This window comes from Nelumbo nucifera, chromosome 2 (genome assembly GCF_055504915.1).
Source record: "Nelumbo nucifera cultivar China Antique chromosome 2, China Antique-T2T, whole genome shotgun sequence".
Lineage (NCBI taxonomy): Eukaryota > Viridiplantae > Streptophyta > Magnoliopsida > Proteales > Nelumbonaceae > Nelumbo > Nelumbo nucifera.
In genome coordinates, this window is record NC_142650.1 from 13805237 (window position 1) to 13829588 (window position 24352).

A 24352-nucleotide genomic window follows, 5' to 3' on the forward strand; every position below is an offset into this window, starting at 1 on the left:
TTCAAGTGTGGTATAATTATAAATAATTTCCACTTAAAAAAACAAGTAAGAAAAGATTATAAGCCTTTTTTAGAAGAAATTGGAGCAACGATTAATGAAGTTAGTAATGTATAATTCTTTTTTCCTGTGATTTTAATATAAAAGCATACAGTCATTGAAGGTTTAATCAAAGAATCAAACAATCACACGGGAATGATCGTGGGCTGGGCCTAGGTTTCTTAAAACTCATAAGAAGCAATTGTAAAGCAAAGTCTATAACTTGCTTAGAATCTTTTGTTCTTTCCAAGTCTTTGTGGGACAAAGAAGGTGAATAAGAAGCAATTGTAAAGCAAAGTCTATAACCTGCAAGCTAATAAATTCCCACGCATTTAATTAGAAAAGTTAGCAACTTTTTTCTTAATCAATTAAAAAATGCTATATATGAAAAAAGAAAACACAAGCCCAGCTCAGAAAGAAAGAGTATTTATTCACTGAATATATATACAATAACAATATTGCACATATGAATCATTTACGTGTAAAAGCCTGAAAGAACGAGCCCCAACCTTCTCATAGCCTCTTTAAACCAACTGTATGCATGTGTATGTCAAGAACAAAGTTCAGCACATAGAGTACTGATCTGCGAGTCAGATGGGTTCAAAAGTTGATAAGTTTGGCTTTTCCCGTTGCTTTGGCATGTCAAATTTAGCCGTCCTCCGTTTTGTCTTGACTGCAAATGGGTTTGGCTCAAGTTAGTTCCATGCAGCCAGCAAAAATCAAAAGACATGAACTGAAATCAACTCAAACAAGAATTGTCAAAATTGTTTAGGTCAGATACATAACCTGGTCTACCATTTTATGGTGACAATATGATCTATTCCAGAAATCATCAGACAAAATCATCAAAGCAATCAAGTCTATTACATGGGCGATCAGATCATCTTTTGGACACTCAAAACAATGAAGAAAATATCCCAAAAAGAACCATAAATTTAGAATTGTCCAACTGGGCAAACTTGAACTAGAAGACCTTGTTATGGGTCCACTACCTAGTGGGAGACCCTGCTGAGGACATGAAGGATTGAAGGGAGGTGACCATTTCCACCAGTCCCCATGTAATCTTTCTTATCCTTTGCTTGCTGGAAGGATACACTAATTGGGTACTAAGGTGAAGAAGATGAATCTGAGCACAAGATGGATGGACAGAAATGAATTTACCAACTTAGCAAGGTTTCAGAATTAGTAATTGTAAGAACATGAGGAGAAAAAATGAGTGAAGCATTTGTTACCATGCAGTACATTTGCCCGGACTTGCAGCTCCATTTTGAAGTAGGGACGCATGTCAAATAATGGCACCAGGAACAGTGGTCATTAACATTCATCCCTCGTAAAAGCATAACCAAGCCAACAGTGAAACTGTCAAAAAGTACGGTTGCATTGTATCAAAGAACTGACCATTAAAATAAATATTCTTGTCCTTTAAAATCCTATGCTATTTATACGTAATTTCTAATCTAGCTGTGCACTTATATGGTGATCCTATATCTCTTTTATGCCATAGAAAGGATTGTCAATTAAAGAAGCTTTCAAGATTCTATCATTTTCTCTGGAGGGCTGATGAATCGTATTTGCCTAAGCCATTATTAACAAAATATAGTATGAAAAAGGAAGAGATTTTTTTTTCTTGGCTAAAAAGCAAAAATAAAAAAGTTCAAAAATGATAAAAATATCTCTTTAATATTTTGGTTAAATCTTAAAAAAGTAAAATGCAAAGGCTGTTTATATGTCTCATAAAATTGGCCTTAATTTATCTACCTTTTCATTCATCTATCCTCTTCCCCATCCCAAAAGAAAAAAAGAAAATGTGAAAGCAAGAACTACAAATTGGGGAGTTGTATCAATATCATCCATCTTCTGATGTAATTTTTTAATTAGAATTTTATTCATGCTTCTAAGACAAAATGTTTATGGAAATTATTAAACATAGAATTAAAAAAGTTTGGACAGTTGTATCACTTGTTTTAAGGGGCAAACTTGTCAATTAATACAAATATTATACCTTGCAGAACTTAAGCAAGCTAGTTGTTGAAACAAACTTTAGTCTTGTAAGTAAAGATGTAAAAGTTGAAACTGGAGAGGAAAAACATAATATGTATGAATTAAAATAAATTTGATAATGTTAAACATCTACATTTTAGGGAAGAAATTATAGTTTGCCCCAAAACAAAGATTTCAAATAACTCCCACAAGATTGGGTAATGTAAAATTTCAAAGAAATCATGATGGCACTAAAATGGCATTCAGATGCACTATAACACAAACACATATGACTAAATTTAGAATAACTAAAATAAGCTTCAGAAACTCACCCAACAAATAGAAGGATCAGAGAAAGGATCCACAGTACATACTGATATATCTTATGCTTAGGTTTTATTGAAGGTGCAGAATATTGAGGATTACTTCTTTGGCTAGCCCATCCAAATTGAGGTCGAATCAGGAACACAAATCCAAGAAGAAAACCTGAAGAAAATCCTCCAATATGGGCAAAGTTGTCCACATGTGGGAGGATTCCTACTGCCAAATTGGCTATGATAATGAAGATGAGGGTTAACAATGCCGCAAACTGCACATATGAATTTGAAACTGTTAGATGTTCTAGTGTTACAAAGTAATCGGAGATAACTAAAATTTCTGCAAGTCCTAGTTCCGCTTACACAATTATATAAATACCTTATTTACATATATTGTCCAATTTGTGATGAGTTCTGAAAGCATGCTTCCTAGTAATCCAAAAAGTGCACCAGAAGCACCAACAGAGATGCTGGATTGGATAAACAGAGCTGACAACAAACTCCCACCAAACCCAGAAATCAAATAGAGCAAGCCAATTCGCACTGAAAAGGTATGGTGCAAGAAGAGGGTAAGAATTCAAGCTATACAAGTTTGCATGTTTTTTTTTTTTTTTTGATCAGTTACAAGTTTGCATGTTCATGGACAAGATAATGCAATTTCATAATTTGAGTTGAGCAAAAGAGTGAAAAGCTCAAAAACCTTAAATGGCAAAGAAGCATCATGCTAATGCACCATTGATGGTGAAACTAACCATACAAATATACAATAGGGAACATATTAAACTCTAGAAATCAACATGTGACAAATCAAGATTCTAAATCTGATTAAGCTCCCATGGAATTATTATGCAAATATGGAAGCATTCAAAAGCAAGTATTTTGAATGGCAACTATACTTGGCATGAGTGCAAATAAATAAAAGAAATACAAATATGTGATTTATAGTAACAAAGCAAGAAGAGGTTCTGGATGGATTGCTGGTGTAGGAACAATTTGTTAAAGGATGATTTCCCGGAACTCTTTGCAATTGCAGTTGATAAGGAGGCAAAAGTGGTTGATTCTGTGCAGTTTCAAAATGGGGATCATGTCTGGAGCCCACAATTTAGAAGAGCTTTGAATGATCAGGAGATTGAACCTTTTGGAAGGCCACTCCAGAAGCTGTACAACATGCAAATTGATTTTAACACAGAGGACAGAAGGGTGTGATCAGCAGATAGCAAGAGCCTTTTCACAGTAAAATCCTTTTATAAAAAGTTGGCTCAAGAGGACGAGCAGGATTTCCCTTGCTATGTAATCTGGAGCAAGTATATCCCTTCAAAGGTGGCATTCTTTGTTTGGTCTGCCTATCTGAACAAGATTCTTACAAAAGACAACCTGATTAGGAGGAGAATGGTGATTGACTCGCCTGAATATGTGTTATGTGACAGAGTAGAAGAATCAGGTGACCACCTGTTGCTGCATTGCAGTTTCACCTACAACATTTGGGTGAAAATCTTCAGAATATTTGCCATCAAAAGTTGCTGCCCAGCATCAGTGGAAGCCTTTGTAAAAGGTTAGTGGACCCAAGGTTTGAGTAAGAAAGGGAAATTTCTATGGCAATTGGTCCCAGGAGCAGTTTTCTGGTCAATATGGCAGGAAAGAAACTCAAGGCTTTTTCGAAGCAAAGGCTTCCAAGAGGAGGAAGTGTGGCAGAAAATACTTGGGAAGCTGTTATCCCGGTCATCTGCACAGCTAGCCATAGACAGTGCTTTCCTTAGTTCTCTTCTTTGGTAATGAAAACCTTTTTGTAAACACAAATGGGATAGTGGTCTAATGTATTTTGTATTCTCCCATTTTACAGCCTCTGGTTGTACATGGGTCTTTTTTTTCTTTCTATTCTAATGAATTGATACTTTAAATATAACATAAATCTATTCTAATGAAAAAGCAAGAAGAGATGCAGAGATAAGAGAGAGAAAGAGAAAAAGAGAAGAGAATGAATGGAGAGAATTATTTATATAACACTGCTAAAAAGACAACCATGCACCCTTCAACATATAAATGAATAAATATAACATAAATCTACACTTTACTTCAAGAATGAAAACTTTTCAACACCCCCCACTCAAGCTGAGTACAGATAATAATAATAATAATAATAATAATAATGCCCAGCTTGCTTACATAATGATTAAGTTTGGACTTGAGAACACCCTTAGTGAACATATCGACTAGCTGTCCTTCTGAAGCAATAAATGGAAGACAAACTACTCCAGAGATTACTCTTTCTTGAATGAAATGCCCATCAACCTCAATATGTTAGCTCTGTCATGTAGAATGGGAGTAGTTGCTTCATTATCACAACACTTTTCATACCCCTTAGCTCATGTTTTCAGTGAATCTCTTCACCATAATTTCTAATTCTTTTTTCCATTTTAATAAAACCTTTTGGTCATTACCAAAAAAAAAAAAAAAAAAAAACAATTTGCTACATCCATCTATGTACATGTAAGCAGATTATGCCCACTCAAATAATTTGTTACATCAATTTTTAGGGTACTAATGTATGCATTTGAGTTCTTCCTAAACACATATTAAACAGCCCCAAACTCTAGATTTTGTTTTCAATCACTTCCATAGGGATCCATTAACTCCAAATAAATTTCAACAATCTCCTTCAATTATTAAGAGGCCTGTTGTATAGATAACCTACAGTCAAAATCTTCATGGATGGACAGTGTGAAACTAACTTCAGCACAAAAATAAACAGGGGAAAATAGAGGGTAGTTGGGCTCTCTTGCTAGACACCCCAAAAGCTCCTAAACAAGTATCAATATCTAAATAAATGTTAGAATCAATTGAAATATGCTTAAGCACCACCCTCAATCAGGCTAACACGCTTCAACAAACTCATATTTTCTAATTTCTATCTTTGGTTTTTCTTGATGTTTGGGAAAATATCTATTAATATTTTCTAGGCACCAAAACAGACCAATTTTATCTCCAAAAATACTCTAAAACCAGATAATTTGATCTTAATGAATCAATTTCCTTTATTCCCATAAACATCACTGGTGCTAGTTGGGTATGGATTTCATGAACAGAGAAGAAAAAAAAAAGAACTACTCTGATATCAACTTGTCTTGAATGCAAATAAATAAAATAAATATGAAACTATGATTTGTAGTAACAAAGCAACATGAAGAGATGCAGAGATAATAGAGAAAAAAAAAAAGACAAGAGAAAGAATGGAAATTAAGAAATTATCTTGGGGATCGTATGCAGTCCCCCTTTTGTTTATATAACACTGCTGAAAAGAAAATCATGTCCCTGGCTGTTACATATAAAAGAATGAAGGGTCAAAAAACTTAAACCTCCCCTGATTTTTCACCTAAATACTGAAACATCCCCTCACTTTTTAAATTGGACTTATATCTCCCCTTCAGATTTATAAACCGTTACTTCTAACAGAGAGAAAATGACTAATATACCCCAGGTTAAATTTGGATTAAATTAATTTGTAATTAGTTTAGAGAAAAAACATCATCTTCAACCTTGGAACAACGAAAATTTGACCGCTGAAGGAGCTGCATCTATCCACTAATCAGCCTATCATCCTGCATGTAAATTAATTAAAAATAAGGGTAAATTGCTGAAACCTCCCCTGAAGTTTGGTAATTGCAAACACCTCCCCTGAACTTTCTGATATAGTTGCAAGTAGACCCCTTCTGGTAGAATCTTCTAAAATGAGGCATAAAATGTTCAAAGTACCCATTCAGTTACTTTTGAGAAAATATTTATTTTGCAATTTTTCTCTCCATATGAATCACCACCTCAAACCCTTTCCATCTCTTTTCTGAAATTGATTTATTTTCCAGATTTCACCTTCATATCAATCACTCGAAGGTAAAGTTGCAACTTTAAATTCTCTTTTTCTGTTGTTCATAAAGTTTGTATTTTTTTTCCATAGAAACCAGTTTCAATAGTAGCTTTGTGGGTATTTTGGACATTTTCATGGCTCTTGTTAGAGGATTCCACATAGGGCGTCTATTTGCAACTGTATCAGAAAGTTCAGGGGAGGTTTCAGCAACAGTCAGAAACTTCAGGAGAGGTTTCAGCAATTTACCCAAAAATTTGAAATCAGAAATCTAACTGCAAAAGGGTGTGTTTGACGTTCACATTTGTTTGTGTATATTTACAAAAAAAAATGCTACCAAAAATGGATTTTTTTTATGAGCAAGGCCCTTTGTTCAATGTTGCCTGTTCTCTGTAGGGGGAGGTTTCTGTCCATGCAAGACAACCAAACCAACTAACCAAAGAGAGGTAATAAAGAGCAAATCGGAATTTTCAAAAAATTAAAACCACAAATGTTGTCATGTGCTAACAGACATGTACGGAGAGTTAACAAATGGGAGATTTTTGTCCACTGATGTCATCTAAGAAGGGAGGTCTAAGTCCAATTTGAAAAGTGAGGGGATGTTTCAGTATTTAGGCGAAATATCAGGGGAGGTTTAAGTCTTTAACCCAAGAATAAATATAGAAGACAAATCTACCCTCTACCTCAAGAATATGAACTTCTCAGTAACCACGATATGATGAACCACTAAGATGAGGGTATCCAGTGCAAAACCTTTTCAACATAAACCTTCTATAAACATTAAACTATGTAATTCACAGAACTAGAAAATTTTTAAGAGTTGATATATTATAGTATTAATAATATAATGAAAAGGAAAACTTTAGATACATACCGAATCCAAATTCCTGCTCAAGCCGAATTCCAATAAACAAAAGGCTCAACATATTGGCAAGAATATGGAAAACCCCAGCATGTAGCCAAATGCAAGTAATAAGGCGCCATGCCTGGTGTTCATGGACCACTTTACTCACGTCTAGAGCCCCCATCTTCTGTAGCCTGAAGGAATCAACATACAACAACTGTTTAGATACAACCCCCTTCTTTAGTATATGTTTTAATTATATTAGGAGAATTTCCATTCTTTTGTTTTTAATAAAAAGAATCCAGTTGTTCATAGTTCACAATTTAGGTCTTATGTCAAATGGCAAGTAATTTAACATAGAAACTCCTTCAGAAACAAAAATAGCATAAATTTTTAGTATTTATTACTTAGAGTTACAGATGTCAAATACAGTCACCCAGTCACTACTGGTGAATTTGATTATACTAGAATTGGTTCCTATGAATTCAGATTTCAAAATAAAGCAGTGAGACTTCAAATATCTAATAAATGGAATATGAGAACCAAGAAACTAATAAAAGTATTGTTTGGTGGCATCTAAAGAACAACTAGGATTTAGGGTAGTAGGCCTGAAAAAAAACTTAGGAGTAGGACCAAAGATTCTAGAGTTAAGTCAAAAGGTTTAGGGTTAAAGGTTTTCAGCCATGAACTCAATATCTAATTTAAGAAGACCAGCATCATGGATCATGATAGCAGTCCAGGTAATCAATAATCAGCATATAAACAAGAATCAAGAGATTGGACTGGATCAAGGCAATACAGACATGTTATAAGGGAAATCTGAAAGATGAATAAAGAGATCCATATTTTTTACAGGTGCACATCAAGAACAGCCAGCAGGTTGGCTGGTCCCCAAAGGAGGGATTATGAGAATGGAATACAAAAGAGGACTAGCTACTGCTTGTCAATCGTCGCTGTGCTTGGCACACAAATATTGTATGCCATTCCTTCTAAATAACTTAATAAAATATTTGATTGTTACTGATAAAAAAATAAGAATCAAGATTAGTAATTAATGAAATGAAATTAAAACAGTGCAGAAATTTCAAGAGGAAGTTAAAAGAGACAAATTATAAGAATAACAAGCCTCTTATGGAAGAAGAATCAGATAAATACATTTTTATTGAACCAAAGCTCTTGGAGTCATCACAACCTAGTTTTTTTTTTTTTTGAGAACCGTACCCAAGTTGTATGGAACCTATAGCAAACAAAAGAAGCGCCTGAGCCAAAATATTTATTTAAAACTTTTTAATCCACTTTTGTCATTTTATTTTGCTAAAGAGCCCTATTGACTTTGAAAGCCAATAAATACATAGAAAGATTTCAAACTAACTATTTAGTCCAAAATTCACAACCCTCATTAATAGATTTATTTCCTGAACTTAGACTCTGAATGAATCTCCACACCATAACTACAAATGGAAAGACTTCAAAATAACTAAAACTCTTAACGATAGTTTTGCATGGACACAGACATGGGAGTCAGAATTTGATGCATGTTTAGGAGTATGACTTGGCAAAGTGATAAAATCATAGACAATGAAATTGAAATTTGCTATTAAAAAATTCTTATCTTGTGAATTCTATCATCATATTCCCATACACAATCACAATCTAAAAGTTTGTCCTTATTACCTACAAATAAGAAAAGATTGAATTCATTATGTATATTAGGTGTTCATTTATGCCAAATAAGCAAGGAAAAAGACAAAATCCATATGCATGTATGTCCTTTCTAAAATCCGTGAAGTGCTAGAATCAAACATGTATCCCATATAGAGACTTTGCCTCTTTAAAAGAGTCCATGTAACATACTTAGCTTCTAAAAGTACCCTTTTACCCATTAAATATTTTGCCTGAATTTCAAAAACAAATAAATCTCATGACAAATAGGAGGAATCTAAATATTGAAGTCATACCTTACTGTTTCAAAAAACATAGATAACCTAAAAATGATAATTGTTAATTCCCATCACAAAACCATATATATACAGCTAGCAATGACTCTCAAATCCCAATTGAGCTGCATGATTGTATGCTCACTGAGTAGACCACATATAACAAAATCAAAGGTATTTGGACATAATATTGGCTACTAAAACTTCAGGTAGGTATCTGGAGGAAGACTCGGATGTGATCATTGACTGCTTTAAAATGGGTTATTATGGAGAATGGAGACAGTTCATTAGAAAGGTAAGAGCCTAGACCTTAAGAAGGAACATCTCATTCAGATGGATTCCAAGGTTCATTCATGCTTTGGCCAATAGTATTAAGAAGTAACTGGTGTGTTCTCTGTAAAGCGGCCCAAGACTTGTTTATCCCCTAACTGGTGTGCTCTCTGTAAAGTGGATGGTGAAATTGATTTTCATCTATTGGTAAATTGCCAGTTTGCTAAGTCCATTTGGGTGTGGGCATTATCCCTCTTTGGGGGTAGTTGGAATCCTCCAACAAAATTGCAAAGCCTTTTTCCCCTTCCTTCTTCAGGTGCCGATTGAAAAGGGGAAGAACCATGTGGAGATGTTTGAGGGCTGCGGTATGTTGGGCTTTGTGGGAGGAAAGAAATTCCAGGATCTTCTCTGAAGAAGAGAGGGACAGTGAAGAATTGAGAGAATTGATCCATATAAGGGCTGTACAATGGCTGAAATCTTCAAAGCTGTTTACAGACTTCACAGTGGATGATTTATTGAGGAAGTGGAGTGAGATTGCTAACTGCACCCAGCCCAAAACAATAATGAGTGTGTCTTGGACCCCCCCCCCCACCGGCCAGTTTTTGAAAACTTAACTTTGATGGGAGTAGTTGGGGGAATCCAGGACAATCAGGGATTGGAGGTGTGTTTAGGGATGAGAATGGGCTGGCTTCAGCTCTATTTTCAGGCCCAATTGGAGTGGGTGATTCTCTCAGGGCTGAGATTTTTGCAGTTCTGGAAGGAGTCCAAAGAGCTAAGGAGATGAATATTAGAAAACTCGTCATTGAAGGGGACTCGGAGGAGGTGGTAGGGTGGCTGAACAAAGAAAATAGCAGTTTATGGATGTACAGTAATGAGAGGAGGAAATACCCCCCCATCAGGCCAAGTCATATAGAGATATAGTAGCTTTCCCACAAGCCTCCAAAATACCCCCCCATCAGGTAATAGATCACCTTCTAAAGCAAACAATTTGTGATTCAATAGGAGTAGATGCAGGCTTGGCCCCAAGTTTCCTAGTCTCATGTAGGAAGTCAAGCACACACTTCCTCTGAGAGATAAAGGTACCATCTTTATCTCTTGCTATTTCAATGCCTAAGAAATACTATAGCTTACCAAGCTCTTAAATCTCTCAAGGACACACTTCCTCTCTCAAGGGGCTTTCATTCATAATAAACAGATCCAAGATGGGGTCCTAATAGCTAATGAGTTAATAGACTCAAGGAGAACCAGTGACAGAAGGGTCTTATTTGTAAAATTGATCTTGAGATAGCCTAGGATCACGTGAATTAGGCTTTTTTTATCAATAACAAAAACTTTATTAATGATGTGAAGATTTGTGAAACTTTAGATACAAAAGGGGGAGATAAAATGTCTTAGCTCCCCTTCAACAAATACAATGAAAGAAAATTAAAAGTTAGCCCAAAAGATAGACTCCCTATTCACCCCTTGCTTGGCCAGCCCATCTGCAAATGAGTTAGCAGTCCTCTTCACCCAGCTGTATTGTATCTCATTGTCCCTACACAGCCATAAGAATTTTTTCTTTTCATTGTTATAGCTCCACAAACCACATTCCTCTTTCTTCAACCAACTAATCACCACCTTCGAATCACCTTCCAGGACCAAACGTCTGATATTTAGTTCCCTTGCTCTTTGGATTCCTTCCAGAGCTGCAAAGAAGGATCACGCGAATTAGGCTTTCCTAGATTATATGTTTGCCAGGATGCACTTTGGACAGAAATGGAGAAATTCGATGAAGGTTTATGTTACTACAACCAAGTTCTCAATTCTCTTAAATGGGTCAGCCAAAGTAAAATTTAAAAGCTCCAAGGGTTTGAGGCAAGGTGACCCCCTCTCACCACTCTTATTTTTGATGGTGATGAAAGGTTTAAGCAGGATGACTGCTAAGGTGGTAGAAGGAGGCTTCCTGGAGAGCTTTGCTATCAACAATTTAGGTGTGAGTTTTGCCCTCCTCCAATTTACTGGTGATACACTCCTTTTCTGCAATGCTAAAGCTGAACAAGTGTTACATCTAAGGCACTTGTTAGTATGGTCTGAGGTGGTTTCGGGGCTGAAAGTAAATCTTGCTAAAAGTGAGATGGTGGCAATAGGGGAAGTGGAAAATTTGCATGAATTGGCAAACTTGCTTGGTTGTAAACTAGGTACTCTACCCTCTTAAGTATTTTCGTCTACTATTGAGGACCAAATGCACCTCAAAAAAAACATATGGACCCTAGTGGTGGAGAAGGTGAAGAACAAATTGGCTTCATGGAAAATAAGATACCTTTCAAAAAGGGGCAAGTTGACCTTGATAAAATGTGTTCTAGCCAATATTCCAGTGTACTTTATGTCCCTCATCCCTATACCAGTATAAATAGCTACAAAGATTGAGAAAGCTATGAGAGATTTCTTATGGATTTGTTGGAAGGACTCTCGAAAATATCGTTTGGTGAATTGGAGCAGATTTGTAAACCCTTCAAAGAGGGGGGTTTGGGCATAAGAAAGCTAAAACTCTTTAACATGGCACTCTTGGGCAGGTGTTTTGGAGATTCCAAATGATTTGTGGAGGATCATTATTGTACAGAAATATGGCCTTCACAACAATGGTTGGGGTGCAGCTAATTCTGGTCGCTCTTAATGGTGTGGTGTTTGGAGAAGAATTTATAAAGCTTACCTTCACTTTGTTAAAGGGATCAATCAGAAGGCTGGGGTGGGTGATAGACTGAAGTTTTGAAAAGACTATTGGTGCACAAATTTGCCTCTCGTGGAAGTTTTTCCAGATCTATTTTCACTAGCTTCAGATGAAGAGGTTTCAGTGGCAGCCTTCTATGCTACCCAAGGTGATTTAGTGCCTTAGGTTCCTTCATTTAGAAGGAATTTTAATGATAGGGAGTTCAGAGTTGTAACAGTTTTCCTGGTAAAGCCACATGGAGTGGGATTGCTGCATTGAAAATCAAGCTTTTCTCCTGATTGGCTGCAGAAGAGAGATGCCTCACGAAAGCTTTATTGGTTAGGAAAGGTCTGAATTTTCCTAACTACCTATGTGAGCTATGCAACCAAGAGACAGAGACTTCCAAACATTTGTTTATGCATTGCAAGTTTTCTGCTAAAATCTGGTCTCATTTTCTCAAAGCCACTTCTCTCCAAGCTTGTTTCCCTGCCTCAGTTAAGACCCTTTTAGAAAGTTGGAAAGTTGGAGGTATGATAAAAAGGGCAAATTCTTTGGTCAGCTATTCCCATGGCTGTTATTTGGGCAATTAGGAATGAAAGGAATAGGAGGATATTTGATTAAAAACAAAACCAAGAAGAAGTGCTGATTAATGAAATCATTGGTAACCTAGACAATGGAATAGGAGGATCAAAACCCATCATCTCATCATAACCTGTTGTGCAAGAGGCTCTAAAGATAAAGGGGGAACAACTTGTCTATGCGTATACCTTCTATAAACCTGCATACATCGGAGTTGTTCTAATTTTCTTGTCTTCCTCTTTTCATACTTTCACTTCATCCTTTTCTAATGTTTCTATTCCTTAAAACTGTAGTTGAAAGCGATGTAAATACACTTTTACACCATGGAGTTCTGCACCGATTGGTTTAAAAAAGTGTAAATGGGAACCGATTATTTTCGATGTAAAGTTTTACATTGTTTTTATTATTAGAGGTAAGTTCCCCTCAATTATCGATGTAAAACTCAATCTGCGTGGAGTTTTACATCAATTTTGGGTGGTTATTTACACTTCATCCAAACGGATACAAAACCAGATCAAAGTGTAAAATAACACCAATCCTATATTTACACTGCAAACAAATGTAGTCTAAAGTATTAAAGAGGCCTTGAATCACAACAAGTGGAAGGAAACTATGGCTGACAAGATGAGAGCACTTGTAAAAAACTATACCTAGGAAATGGTTGATCTTTCCCATGGAAAGAAGGTTGTTGGCTGTAAGTGGATACATATTTTGAAACAGAAGACTAATGAATGTATAGACAAGAATAAATCATAGCTAGTGGATAAGAGAATTATGCAAACATATAAATGACTACTAGGAGACTTTGCACCTATTGTCAAGATGAACTTCATTAGGGTAAGCATCTCATTAGTTGTTAACAAGTCATGACTAATTCATCAACTTGATTTAAAGAATACTTTTCAGTATGGTAATCTTAAGGAAGAAATTTACTTGATCACCTTGACCTGGATTTCAACTTATTAGTCAAGAATGAAAGGTCTGCAAATTAAAAAAAGTAATTGATGGGCTTAAGTAGTATCTAAGAGCTTGGTTTGAGAGTTTCAGTCACACAATGAAGAAGCTAGGATTTATCCAGAGTTAGGTTGATCACACCTTATTTGTGTAGAAGACTGAGTTGTATGTTACTGTTCTTATTATGTATGTTAATGTTATAATAGTTACTAGTGATAGCAATTAGTACATTCAAATATTAAATAAGTTTCCTTCAAAGGAGTTGAAATTAAGGGTTTAGGCCTTTGGAAGGTTTGAGCTGTAAGAAGGGAGATTTGGGGATAAACAAGCCTTCTATTTGCATAAAATCCGATCTTCCCAATCAACCACTCTCTTTCTAAGGGGTTCTCCCTTGCCCAAGCATGGTTTTCAAGGCGCCAAGGCGAGGCTAGGCGACAAGGGGGCGCCTAGTCGCCTAGGTGATGGATTTTGTTAAGTGAAAAATACATATCCTGGGTAGTTCCCTAGGTTCCATAGCTATCTTTCCTTAATAACTATCCATAATTTTCATAAGAAAATTATAAACTTCATGTTTATGTCTAGAAAATCAACATATTTATGAGAAGAAAAAGAAGAAAGAAAAGAAAATTCAAAAAATATGGGGACTGAACCCCTATTTTTGTTATAGGAAAAGAAGAAAAGAAAAGGTGGAAGAAGAAGAAGGAGAAGAAGAAGAAGAAGAAGATGTGGAGGAAGAAATGTGTTGATTAGACACATCATCATCCAAAGGGCTTGATGATGTAATTCAGAGAGCAGTGGGCAAGCTGATTTCTTGGATTTCCACTTCTGGGGAGTTCAGAGATCTAAGCTTGTCCGATTTGTATCAGTCTTGCTCCTGGTGGAGGTTGTAACCCCAGCTGTTTTTCAGACTGCCTTCTTGGGTCTGAATTTCAGTCTGTAATTGAGTTTTTTATTTGAATAAAATTACATTACCTTTTACAAAAAAAAAAAAAAAAAGTGTGTTGATTAGACAAAACTTTAAGTTTTTCCCTTACTTATTGGTTCAAATTCTGAAATCTTTGAGGGGTTCAATACAGCAGTTAGTAATGTTTGTGTTGATTAAACCCTAACAAATAAGAAAATAATAAAAAGAAATTAGTTTATAAACACAAAAAATGAATATGTTTGTTTAATAATGTCTATTTTATAATTATAATCTCAAAAAAGTAACAATATAAAAGTATTTTATAAGACAATATACAAAACTGCTAGGCGACTGGGCGAGGCGAGCCTCCAAGGGTGCCTTGTTGCCTAGGCGTCACCTTGACAACTATGTGCCTAAGAATGATTCCTTACAAAATCCCCAAAGAGACTTGTTCAATTAGTTGGCCAAAACAATGAACATACCTAATAATCAAACTTCCACAAGTGTTGAAGATTTATTTTTTTTGTTTTTTGATAAGCCAAGTGTAGAAGTTTCCTACGATGCTCACTTCATAACCTTTGTTCTTCAATCAAGCCAAGTTGTAGGTGGCACAACTCCTTTCGTTATCTTTAGTTTGATTCCCCTTTGTTCCAAATTGCTTCCAAAGCTCTGGAACTTGGTGCCCATTTGGGAAGGCTTTCCCACAGCAGTTTCCAACGTTCCAAGGTAGGCCCCACACAGAAAGTCAGGGAGTTGTGTTGGGTGAAAACCCCAAAAATCCGAAAAATACCATTGTTCAGCTGAGAAATCAACTTTCCAATGAAACTGGTTCTGGTAGCTTCTTCAAAGCCACTCAGTCAACGTAGCTCAATCAATGCAAAAGCCCTCCCAAACGAGCTCTCAAACTAGGGTTTCTTCTTAAGAACCTTGAAATCCAATATGATTTTCACAATTAAGGTTCATTTTTTCTCAATCAATCTTATCAATTAAGTATCGTACCCAAGGGCAAAGAGAACCCCCCCCCCATTATATACTCAACACATCTCCCAAACAGGCTTACAGAAGATGAGAAGAATTAGAATTTTTCCCAAATCTATCTCCTATACAAATTGAGACTAAGCCTAAACTCATTAGAAGAATAGAACAAGTGCACTTCAGTTCATACAGAACCCATAGGGTTCCTAGATTGAACCAACTATGATTTTGGTCCAAAATCAAATGACTCTGAATCCTACTAGGAGCAGAAGTCATAGTGCTATGCAGGAGCTCAATCTACCACACGGTTGTCTAGACTGCTATACAATTGTGAGGATAGCTGCATAGTTGTGTTCTGAATCTAACTTAATTACAGTTTGATCTGGACTTTAAAAAATGTCAGGTCAAGCCACCTGAAGAGCCCAAAGTATTCAATAGGTATCAAAATCCAATTAAATACTTGCTACATAATCCTTCTGTTCTGCCCCAAATACTTAGCACTAACAATAATAGGGAAAAAACTTATTCCTGTAAGAATCCAGTGTCAGTCCTCTACCAAGATGGAACCAGAAAAACACTTTTACAGACCAGAAAATTAATATAAGTTTTGCAAAACTAGATCATCAAACCATTTTGAAATCAGGAATTTCATCTTAGAAAACACACCAAAGTATTCTTTCAACAAGTAGATGTGTTGAGTTGGTCCGGTTTGTTTTTTATTTAGTAAGGAAGTTGTTGGGCTTTAGGCCCATTAGTTTATGTTTTTCTAAGTTGTGACTGTTCAGCTATATTAGTAGCCGCCCTACTAAGGGCATCCTTGTAATATCTCATCATTTAAGTTAAGTATAAATATAATGAGAGGTAGGCGGCTAGGGTTAATTTTACAATCCTGGTTGACTTCCTACTCTTTTCTTCTTCTCCTTTCTTCTCTACTACTGAAGTCTTCATCTTCCCCCTCTTTCCTTTGACAAGAAACACGACTAAATCTGCAATTAGTGATTTCTACTTGGTTTTAGAGTAGGCCGAAGGTTCCTTGAAGTTGTTCTCTCATGCAGCCCTAAATCGGCCGACTGCATGGTGATTTAAGAGGCTGATCGAAGCTCTCAGGTAAGCCCAATTTTTAGATTTTTTTGGTGGATCTGTGTGCCCTGTAGCTGGTCTAGGGTTTCTCATCAAAATCAGGAAAAACTGGAGAAAGGGGAAGAGAGTCTTGTTTCTGTTGGACTCTTCAATTTTGACCTAGGAAGTGGCACCCTAATTTTTTAGGGTTCCTTGGAGTTTTTTGTAAGGAGCGATTCAAGTCCTGCCTGATTTGGAGGCTTCTAGAGAGAGCAGCTACCTCTTCTCTCTCTTCTCCCGTCCAACAGAAAAGGAATCTTTTGTGGGAAGAAAGTCTAGGACACCAGAAAGGTGTTGTTGGTTCCAAAAAGTGTTTTGTTTGATCTTGTTGCAAATTTCAGTTATTTTCTTTACATTTTTTGAGAAGCATGGAGGGCCACGGAGTTGAAAATAAGCCTGGGAGTGAAATGGGACCAGTAGGAGGAGGTGTTGGAGACCCTTTCGAGGCTGGGACCATTACTACAGTTAGGTTGGATGGTGCAAATTACTTAGAATGGTCACAATCTGCAAAGATGGCCATTGGTGCTCGTGGGAAATTAGGGTATATCACTGGTGAAGAGGTGAAACCCGAAACTAGCAACTCCCGGTGGGTACAGGAGAATTATATGGTGATGACTTGGTTGTATAATTCCATGTTACCCCATATAAGTAAAAATTTGTTATGGGCAAATACAACTAAGCTAAGGAAATATGGGATGAGGTTGCAGAAATCTATTCACAGAGGGAGAATGTTGCTAGGGCTTATCAGTTGAGAAATCAGATTATTTCTATAAGGCAGGGAGATAGATCTGTTGCAGCTTATTTTTCAGCCATTAAAACCCCGTGGCAGGAGATTGACCATTTAGAGACATTTGCTTGGGAAACCGCTAAGGATGCAGCTACCTATCAGAAACATCTAAAGAAGTATAGGGTGTTTGAATTTCTTGCTGGCCTTAATCCTGAGTATGATATTGCACGACAGCACCTTCTTTCCAGGGACAGTGTTACTCTCTCCCAAGCATATGCCTTTGTGTCAGGGGAGGAGTGCAGGAGAGATGTGATGATGAAAAACCTTATTCCTGATCAGTCAGCCATGGTAAGTGCTGTGAAACCTAAACAAAGTGGAGATCGGGATGGCAGTGAAATCAAGAAGGAAGATAAAAGAAATTTGATCTGTGACTACTGTAAGAAGCCTAAACACACAAGAGATACTTGCTGAAAGCTTCACCCACATCTTGTGCCGACTAGATTGAAAAATAAGAAGGGAAATGCACACATGGCAGTTACTGGTGACATTCGGCCCCTCCTACTACAGTTGCTCTGGAGTCTGCTGCAACTGTTGCAGTAAGGGCAAAACTTGAGAGGTATGGGTTACTTCTGAACCAGCGGGATACAGCCAGTTCCAATTCAGCCGCAAGCGGACAGCAAGGTACAAGTGCCACTGGTGGAGTCCACTCTATTTCCTTTGCCCACACAGGTAGTTCACACGTCACTGAAAATTATGCTTCTACTTCAGGTAAGGAGGAACCTCATTGGATTATACATTATGGAGCCTCATAACACATGACCCAGAGCTCTACTATTTTTTCAACTTACCAGCTCTGTTCTGGCAGAGATAGAGTCTCCACAGCTGATGGATCCCATGTTCCTATTGCTGGGAAGGGATCTGTCAATATTACTGATTCTATTTCTCTACCCTCTGTCCTTCATGTTCCCAGATTGAGCACTAATTTGTTATCTGCTAGTAGTTTGACTAAGAACTTGAATTGGTCAGTAATTTTTTCTCCTGGTCATTGTATTTTGTAGGATCTGGATTCAAAGATGACGATTGGGAGTGGTCGTGAAGTGAATGGAATCTACCTCCTAGATGTACTTCCTCCTCATCAGAGTCATCATGTCAGCAAGGATAGTGAGTCGGGGTCTGTGAGTCAAATTATGCTTTGGCATAATCATTTGGGCCATTTACCTTTTTCTTCTTTGAGTTTTTTGTTTCCAAAACTTTTTGAGTCTGTTAGTTTGTCAAGTCTGGAGTGTGAAGGTTGTCAACTTGGAAAGCATTGCAGACATTCATTTAAACCTAGTAATAAAAGATGTTCTTCTTCTTTTGATGTTATTCATTCGGATGTGTGGGACCCTTACCATGTTCCTTCTATGGGAGGCTATCGCTATTTTCTCTTATTTGTGGATGATTTCTCACGATACTCTTGGATTTACCTTATGAGATCCCGCGATGAAATACCATCCTTGGTGAGGCAATTTCATCAGATGGTACTAACACAGTTTGGAACAAGAATAAAGGTGTTCAGATCCGACAATGCCAAGGAATATTTTGAAAGACACCTTGCCTCATATCTGTTAGAATATGGTGTTGTCCATCAGAGCAGTTGTCCCTACAGTCCACAGCAGAATGGTGTTGCAGAAAGGAAGAACATACACATTGTTGAGATTGCAAGAAGCATGATGATCACATCTACAGTTCCAGTTCGGTTTTAGGGTGATGCAGTTCTCACAACAGTATATCTGATTAACAGGATGCCCTCTCGTATACTTGGATTTAGCACCCCATTCAGTCTCCTTTTTCCTCAGGGGGAGATGTTTCATATTCCTCTCAGGGTGTTTGAGTGTGTCTGCTTTGCACATATCCTTGGTCCTCACCGCTCGGAGCTTGATCCCAAGGCAAAGAAGTGTGTCTTCCTTGGATATGCAGAGAATCAGAAAGGACACTACTGCTATGATCCAGTCTCTGGGAGCCAGTATATTACCATGGATGTCACCTTTTTTGAATCCACGTACTTCTTCTCAAAGAATCCTTCTCAGGGGGAGTGTTTTGGGGAAGTGAGTCAGCAGTCTATTCCTCTCTCAGTTCTAGTCCCCTCTCAGTTCTAGTCCCTATGTCTACTCCTGTGCTTGACCACCACCCTATGTCACCTACCTTGCCACCTCCTTTGCGTTCTGCTTCTCAGCATTACTTACAACAGAGACTTCACAAGGAGGTTGATTCCACTACAGCAGAACTCACATCACTTCCTATCGATTCCTTCGAGACACCATTGATCCTACTAACACTGTTACAGATAACCTTGATCTCCCTATTGCTCTCAGAAAAGGGAAGAGAAAGTGTATTGCTCATTGTATTTCACAGTACTTATCCTACAGTGGACTTGCTCCTTCCTACCGTGCTTTTCTTTCCTCTCTTGATTCAGTGTCTATACCCAAGGGTATTAGTGAGGCTCTCTTCAAACCTGAGTGGAAGACAGCTATGCAGGAAGAGATTGCAGCTTTGATTAAGAATCAGACATGGAACATTGTGGATCTACCAAAAGGCAAGGAGACTGTTGGATGCAGATGGGTTTACACAGTAAAATATAAGGCAGATGGAAGTATAGAAAGGTACAAGGCAAGACTTGTTGCAAAAGGGTACACACAGACCTATGGCATTGATTACTTAGATACCTTTGCACCAGTTGCAAAGATGACCTCTGTTTGGATACTTCTTTCTCTTGTTGCCTCGTACTCTTGGCCCTTGTTTCAACTTGATGTGAAGAATGCTTTCCTAAATGGGGATCTACAAGAAGAAGTGTATATGGATCTGCTTGTTGGCTTTTACAATGATACTGAAAAGGGAAAGGTATACAGGCTTAAAAATCACTTTATGGCTTGAAACAATCTCCCAGAGCATGGTTTAACAGATTCAGAAAGGCCTTGATTGCTTTTGGCTACACTCAAACTCAATCTGATCACACCTTGTTTGTGAAGCGAAAGATCTTTGGTGTCAATCCTAATTGTTTATGTGGATGATATTGTTGTCACCGAGAATGATCTGAGTGAGATTGATGGTCTGAAAAGGAACCTACATAAAAAATTTGAAATTAAGGATCTTGGAGAACTGAGATACTTCTTAGGCATTGAAGTTGCAAGATCAAAACATGGAATTTTTATTTGTCAAAGGAAGTATGTCTTGGATCTTCTTCAAGAGACAGGGAAGCTTGGAACAAAGGCAATCAGCACCCCTATTGATCAGAACCATAAAATCAATGCATTAGAAGGTGAACCAATAAAGGACATTGGGAGATATCAGAGACTTGTGGGTCGGTTGCTATACTTGTGTATGACAAAACCAGACATTTCCTATGCAGTAAGTGTAGTAAGTCAATACATGCATGCTCACGATTCCAGCATTGGGAGGCAGTTGACAGGATTCTTGCTTATCTGAAGGAAAACTCAGGCAGAGGCATATTGTTTACTGATCATGGACAGTTGAAACTAGAGGCTTATACAGATGCAGATTGGGCAGGATGCCTTGATGACAGAAGATCAACTTCAAGAGTATGCACCCTTGTTGGGGGTAACCTTGTCTCATGGAAGAGTAAGAAACAAACAATGGTGGCAAGATCAAGTGTCGAAGCCGAATACAAGGCCATGGCACATGGAGTTTCAGAACTTCTCTGGATCCGTTCCCTGTTAGAAGAAATTGGTGTACAGGCAGAAGAACCTATGATGCTATACTGTGATAACCAAGCAGCAATTCACATTGCCCATAGCCCAGTCCAGCATGACCGAACTAAGCACATTGAAGTGGATAGACATTTTATCAGAGAAAGGGTAACTTCTAGAGAAGTTTGTCTTCCATACATTGCTTCTGATCTGCAGCTCGCTGATGTTCTCACAAAAGGTGTTGCAAAGAACAAGCTGGAGCATGATCTACGCAAGTTGGGAATGTGTGACATTTACTCCCAACTTGAGGGAAGTGTTGAGTTGGTCCGGTTTGTTTTTTATTTAGTTAGGAAGTTGTTAGGCTTTAGGCCCATTAGTTTATGTTTTTCTAAGTTGTGACTGTTCAGCTATATTAGTAGCCGCCCTACTAAGGGCATCCTTGTAATATCTCATCCTTTAAGTTAAGTATAAATATAATGAGAGGTAGGCGGGTAGGATTAATTTTACAATCCTGGTTGACTTACTACTCTTTTCTTCTTCTCCTTCCTTCTCTACTACTGAAATCTTCATCTTCTCCCTCTTTCCTTTCACAATAAACTCGACTAAATCTGCAATTAGTGATTTCTACTAGATGGGCAGATCATATCACTGCCACTTGCTTCCAATTTTTGACAATATCAACCATAGTGAAAGGTGTCAAGTCATATCACTTAAGCTTAATCTGAAAGTGTGTTTACTTACAGAGAATTATTTGTTCAAACTTCACAGAGAATTATTTGTTTTTGCCCCTACAAGGAACCTTATGCCAATTCTCACAACGAAGAATGAATAAATTTCAACCACTGCACAAAAATCCTCCAGCCAGTTATCCACAGAGAGTCACATTATATGTTATAAAATGATCAAGAGTAATCTTTCTATGAACCTACACCTGTTCCATAAGAAACAGGTTGACACTTCTGGAGAAATATTCCATGAAATATAAACAAAGCAAAATAATTCAGTTTATAGAAGTTGTTCTAAAGTGAATGATCTTGGAGAAAATTAAGAAATAGAAATTTTGTATTCTTATAAGCGCTTTCAATGGAAGTTGCAGTCACATCGCTATCTACAACACCACAATAGAGAAACAAAAACAAAGGAGAAATAAGAACTCACGTGGATGAAGAAGGACCCAAAAGTGGATTCTCCTTGAAGGGCTGAAAAGAGAATCTTCCCAGGAACGGAGCTAAACAAGAGACAGAGTTCTTGGGGCAATTGTTAATGCCCATGGTGATCACAAACACAACAACATTTACAACAACAAACGAAGGTATCAACCAAGGGAACCATTTCCGAAAAGGCCGAAACTCTCTGTTAGAATACGGAAGCACTGAGGATGTCATCGGCCTATCGCATCGTCTGGGTTGCGCCTTACTTTCAATGTCCGAGGGAGCATCCCTCCCCATCACCCCCAACGGACGAGGATAAAAAGAGAATCAAACAAAGGCAAATGCGTTTGCAACCAGCAGACAATTTAAAATGTGAGCTGGAAGCTTCTTTGCGCAACGAAGGAAGAAACAGAATTTGATGGGCAGAAGAAAACCAAGATTCTGAGGGTGGATTCAAGGTTTCGGTTGTGTAGCTGTAAAAGAGTTTCTAGACTTGGATGAATGTGGAAGCAAGGAAGATCAGTCATGGGGACAGGGCTGAAGCTGCTGTCTCGTTGTTGTTTGTTCTCCTCTCTCTTTTCTTTCTTCGTCCCAAAGTGAATGGTTACATTTCGACTGCTTCTTTGCCCTGTTCCCAATTATCAACATATCCTCTCTCTCTCTCTCTTCTCTCTCTGATCCATCCTCCACGGTTTTTGCTTACAAAAGGGAGAATTGATTGGGTTGCGGGGAGTCTGGATCTGCTGGTAACAATCAACGCTGGGCACATCACATTTTTAAACCACCTGTCTCAACACAGTGTTTTCAAGTAGAAGTGCATGTTTGTTTGTTTGTATTCGTGGAACAATCAAGACTGATGGTACAAAATTGTGACATGGGTAGCGTTGTTTTGTTACCAGAAGCTCCGGACTCGATTGCGGGCGTGACGGAAATGAAGAGACGTCCCAAAGATGAGAAAGGATATCCATCATTGAATGGGGTCCCGTTGCAAAGATCTGCAATGATATCCACGTTTGATTACCAAAAAATTCCAAACCCACGAATCGGTGATTCGAATCAGATTCATTTAAACCCAAAAAAATGGAGAGAGAAAGAGAACTGGATCCTTAATGAATTTCTCCGTTTTTTTTGTAGAAATGAATTTCTCCGTTTGATTACCAAAAAATTCGATTTAACCAAAAAAAAAAATTGATTTCATTGGGCTCGAATTCATGGGCGCGCCAAATTTTCAATGTTTTTAAGTGCTTATATTTTTTGGGTAAATTATAAAGACCCCCTTTACCATGAGGTCAATGACAAATACTTTTTTTAAGTGCTTATATTTTTTGGGTAAATTATAAAGACCCCCTTTACTATGAGGTCAATGACAAAGTTCCTCTGTACTTTTTTTTGCCATAAAAATTCCTCTAACTTTAGTCGTTAGACAAAGACCCCTTTGGCGGTTAAGTTAGATGACAAAAAATATTAAATTACCAAAATACCCCACTAAACCTTTTCTATCTACTTTTTCTTGCCCTTTTACTCTTAAAACCTATTTAACATAGGAAAAGGATATTTGGTCCTAAGAGTGATTTTGTTTGTTTTGATTTTTGGTTATCTTCCCTTCCATGATCAAAATATCATGGTCATGTACAGGAAGATTCTGATGCCCTTGTTGGTTCACCCGAAGCTTATTTAGCTCCTTTCTTTTCTTCTCGACACAAACTCCCTGACCAAAATAACAATTCCAGAAATCGTGGAGAATCACTAGCTTAATAAGGGATTCAAGCATATTAGATTCTACATGGAGAATGACCAGTTCCACAACCTTTGTTTTTATGCCATTTCACCTAACTTAAATGGAGAAGACAATGAACAGTATAAAAAGGGGTAGTTTGGATATTTAAAAAACTTTAAACAGTCGGATGAAAAAAAAATGAAATTAACTGACAAAACATTAACAAAAGGGGGCTTTTGTCTAATGGCTAAAGTTCAAGGGGTCTTTGTTGCAAAAAAAAAGTACGGGGGGACTTTGTCATTGACCCCATAGTACAAGGGGGATCTTTGTAATTTACCTTCTTTTCTTTCAAAATTATCCCTAATTAAATTTTAAAATACCATTTATAAAATTATCCCTAATTGAATTTTATAAAAATACTTTTATGGGAGCACTTTTATGAAAGCATTTTTACAAAAACACTTTTATAAAAGTTCTTTTATGAAATGAAAACACTTATAAAAGTAAAGTGCTTTCAAAGGGTATATTTTGAAAATTTGAAAGAAAATGAAGGACAAAATAGTCACAAATGCTTGTTTAAGTGCTTATTAGAGAAAAAGACCACCAAAGACCCA

At 37.3% G+C, this 24352-nt stretch overlaps 1 protein-coding gene across 1 annotated transcript; it reads right to left on the reverse strand.

Annotated features, from left to right (window-relative positions):
• Window positions 1-368: 368 nt before the first annotated feature.
• Window positions 369-22709, reverse strand: LOC104597173 (RHOMBOID-like protein 1). Its single transcript, XM_010258602.3, has 6 exons — window positions 22029-22709; window positions 7064-7227; window positions 2713-2876; window positions 2349-2605; window positions 1269-1395; window positions 369-709 (listed from the first exon to the last, which is right to left on the reverse strand). Exons 1-6 carry the CDS (start codon window positions 22316-22318, stop codon window positions 587-589), a joined length of 1125 nt encoding a protein of 374 aa, XP_010256904.1. The 5' UTR covers window positions 22319-22709; the 3' UTR covers window positions 369-586.
• Between the last annotated feature and the right edge of the window lie 1643 nt (window positions 22710-24352).

What these genes read in the sequence shown, in the direction of transcription:
- LOC104597173 (XM_010258602.3), bottom strand. Translation starts at nt 22,318, where the DNA reads ATGGGGAGGGATGCTCCCTCGGACATTGAAAGTAAGGCGCAACCCAGA. An exon ending in TGAGCAGGAATTTGGATTCG is followed by an intron (nt 2,877 to 7,063) that starts GTATGTATCTAA and finishes ATACCTTTTCAG; the next exon opens with TGCGAATTGGCTTGCTCTAT. An exon ending in GGACAATATATGTAAATAAG is followed by an intron (nt 2,606 to 2,712) that starts GTATTTATATAA and finishes TCATATGTGCAG; the next exon opens with TTTGCGGCATTGTTAACCCT.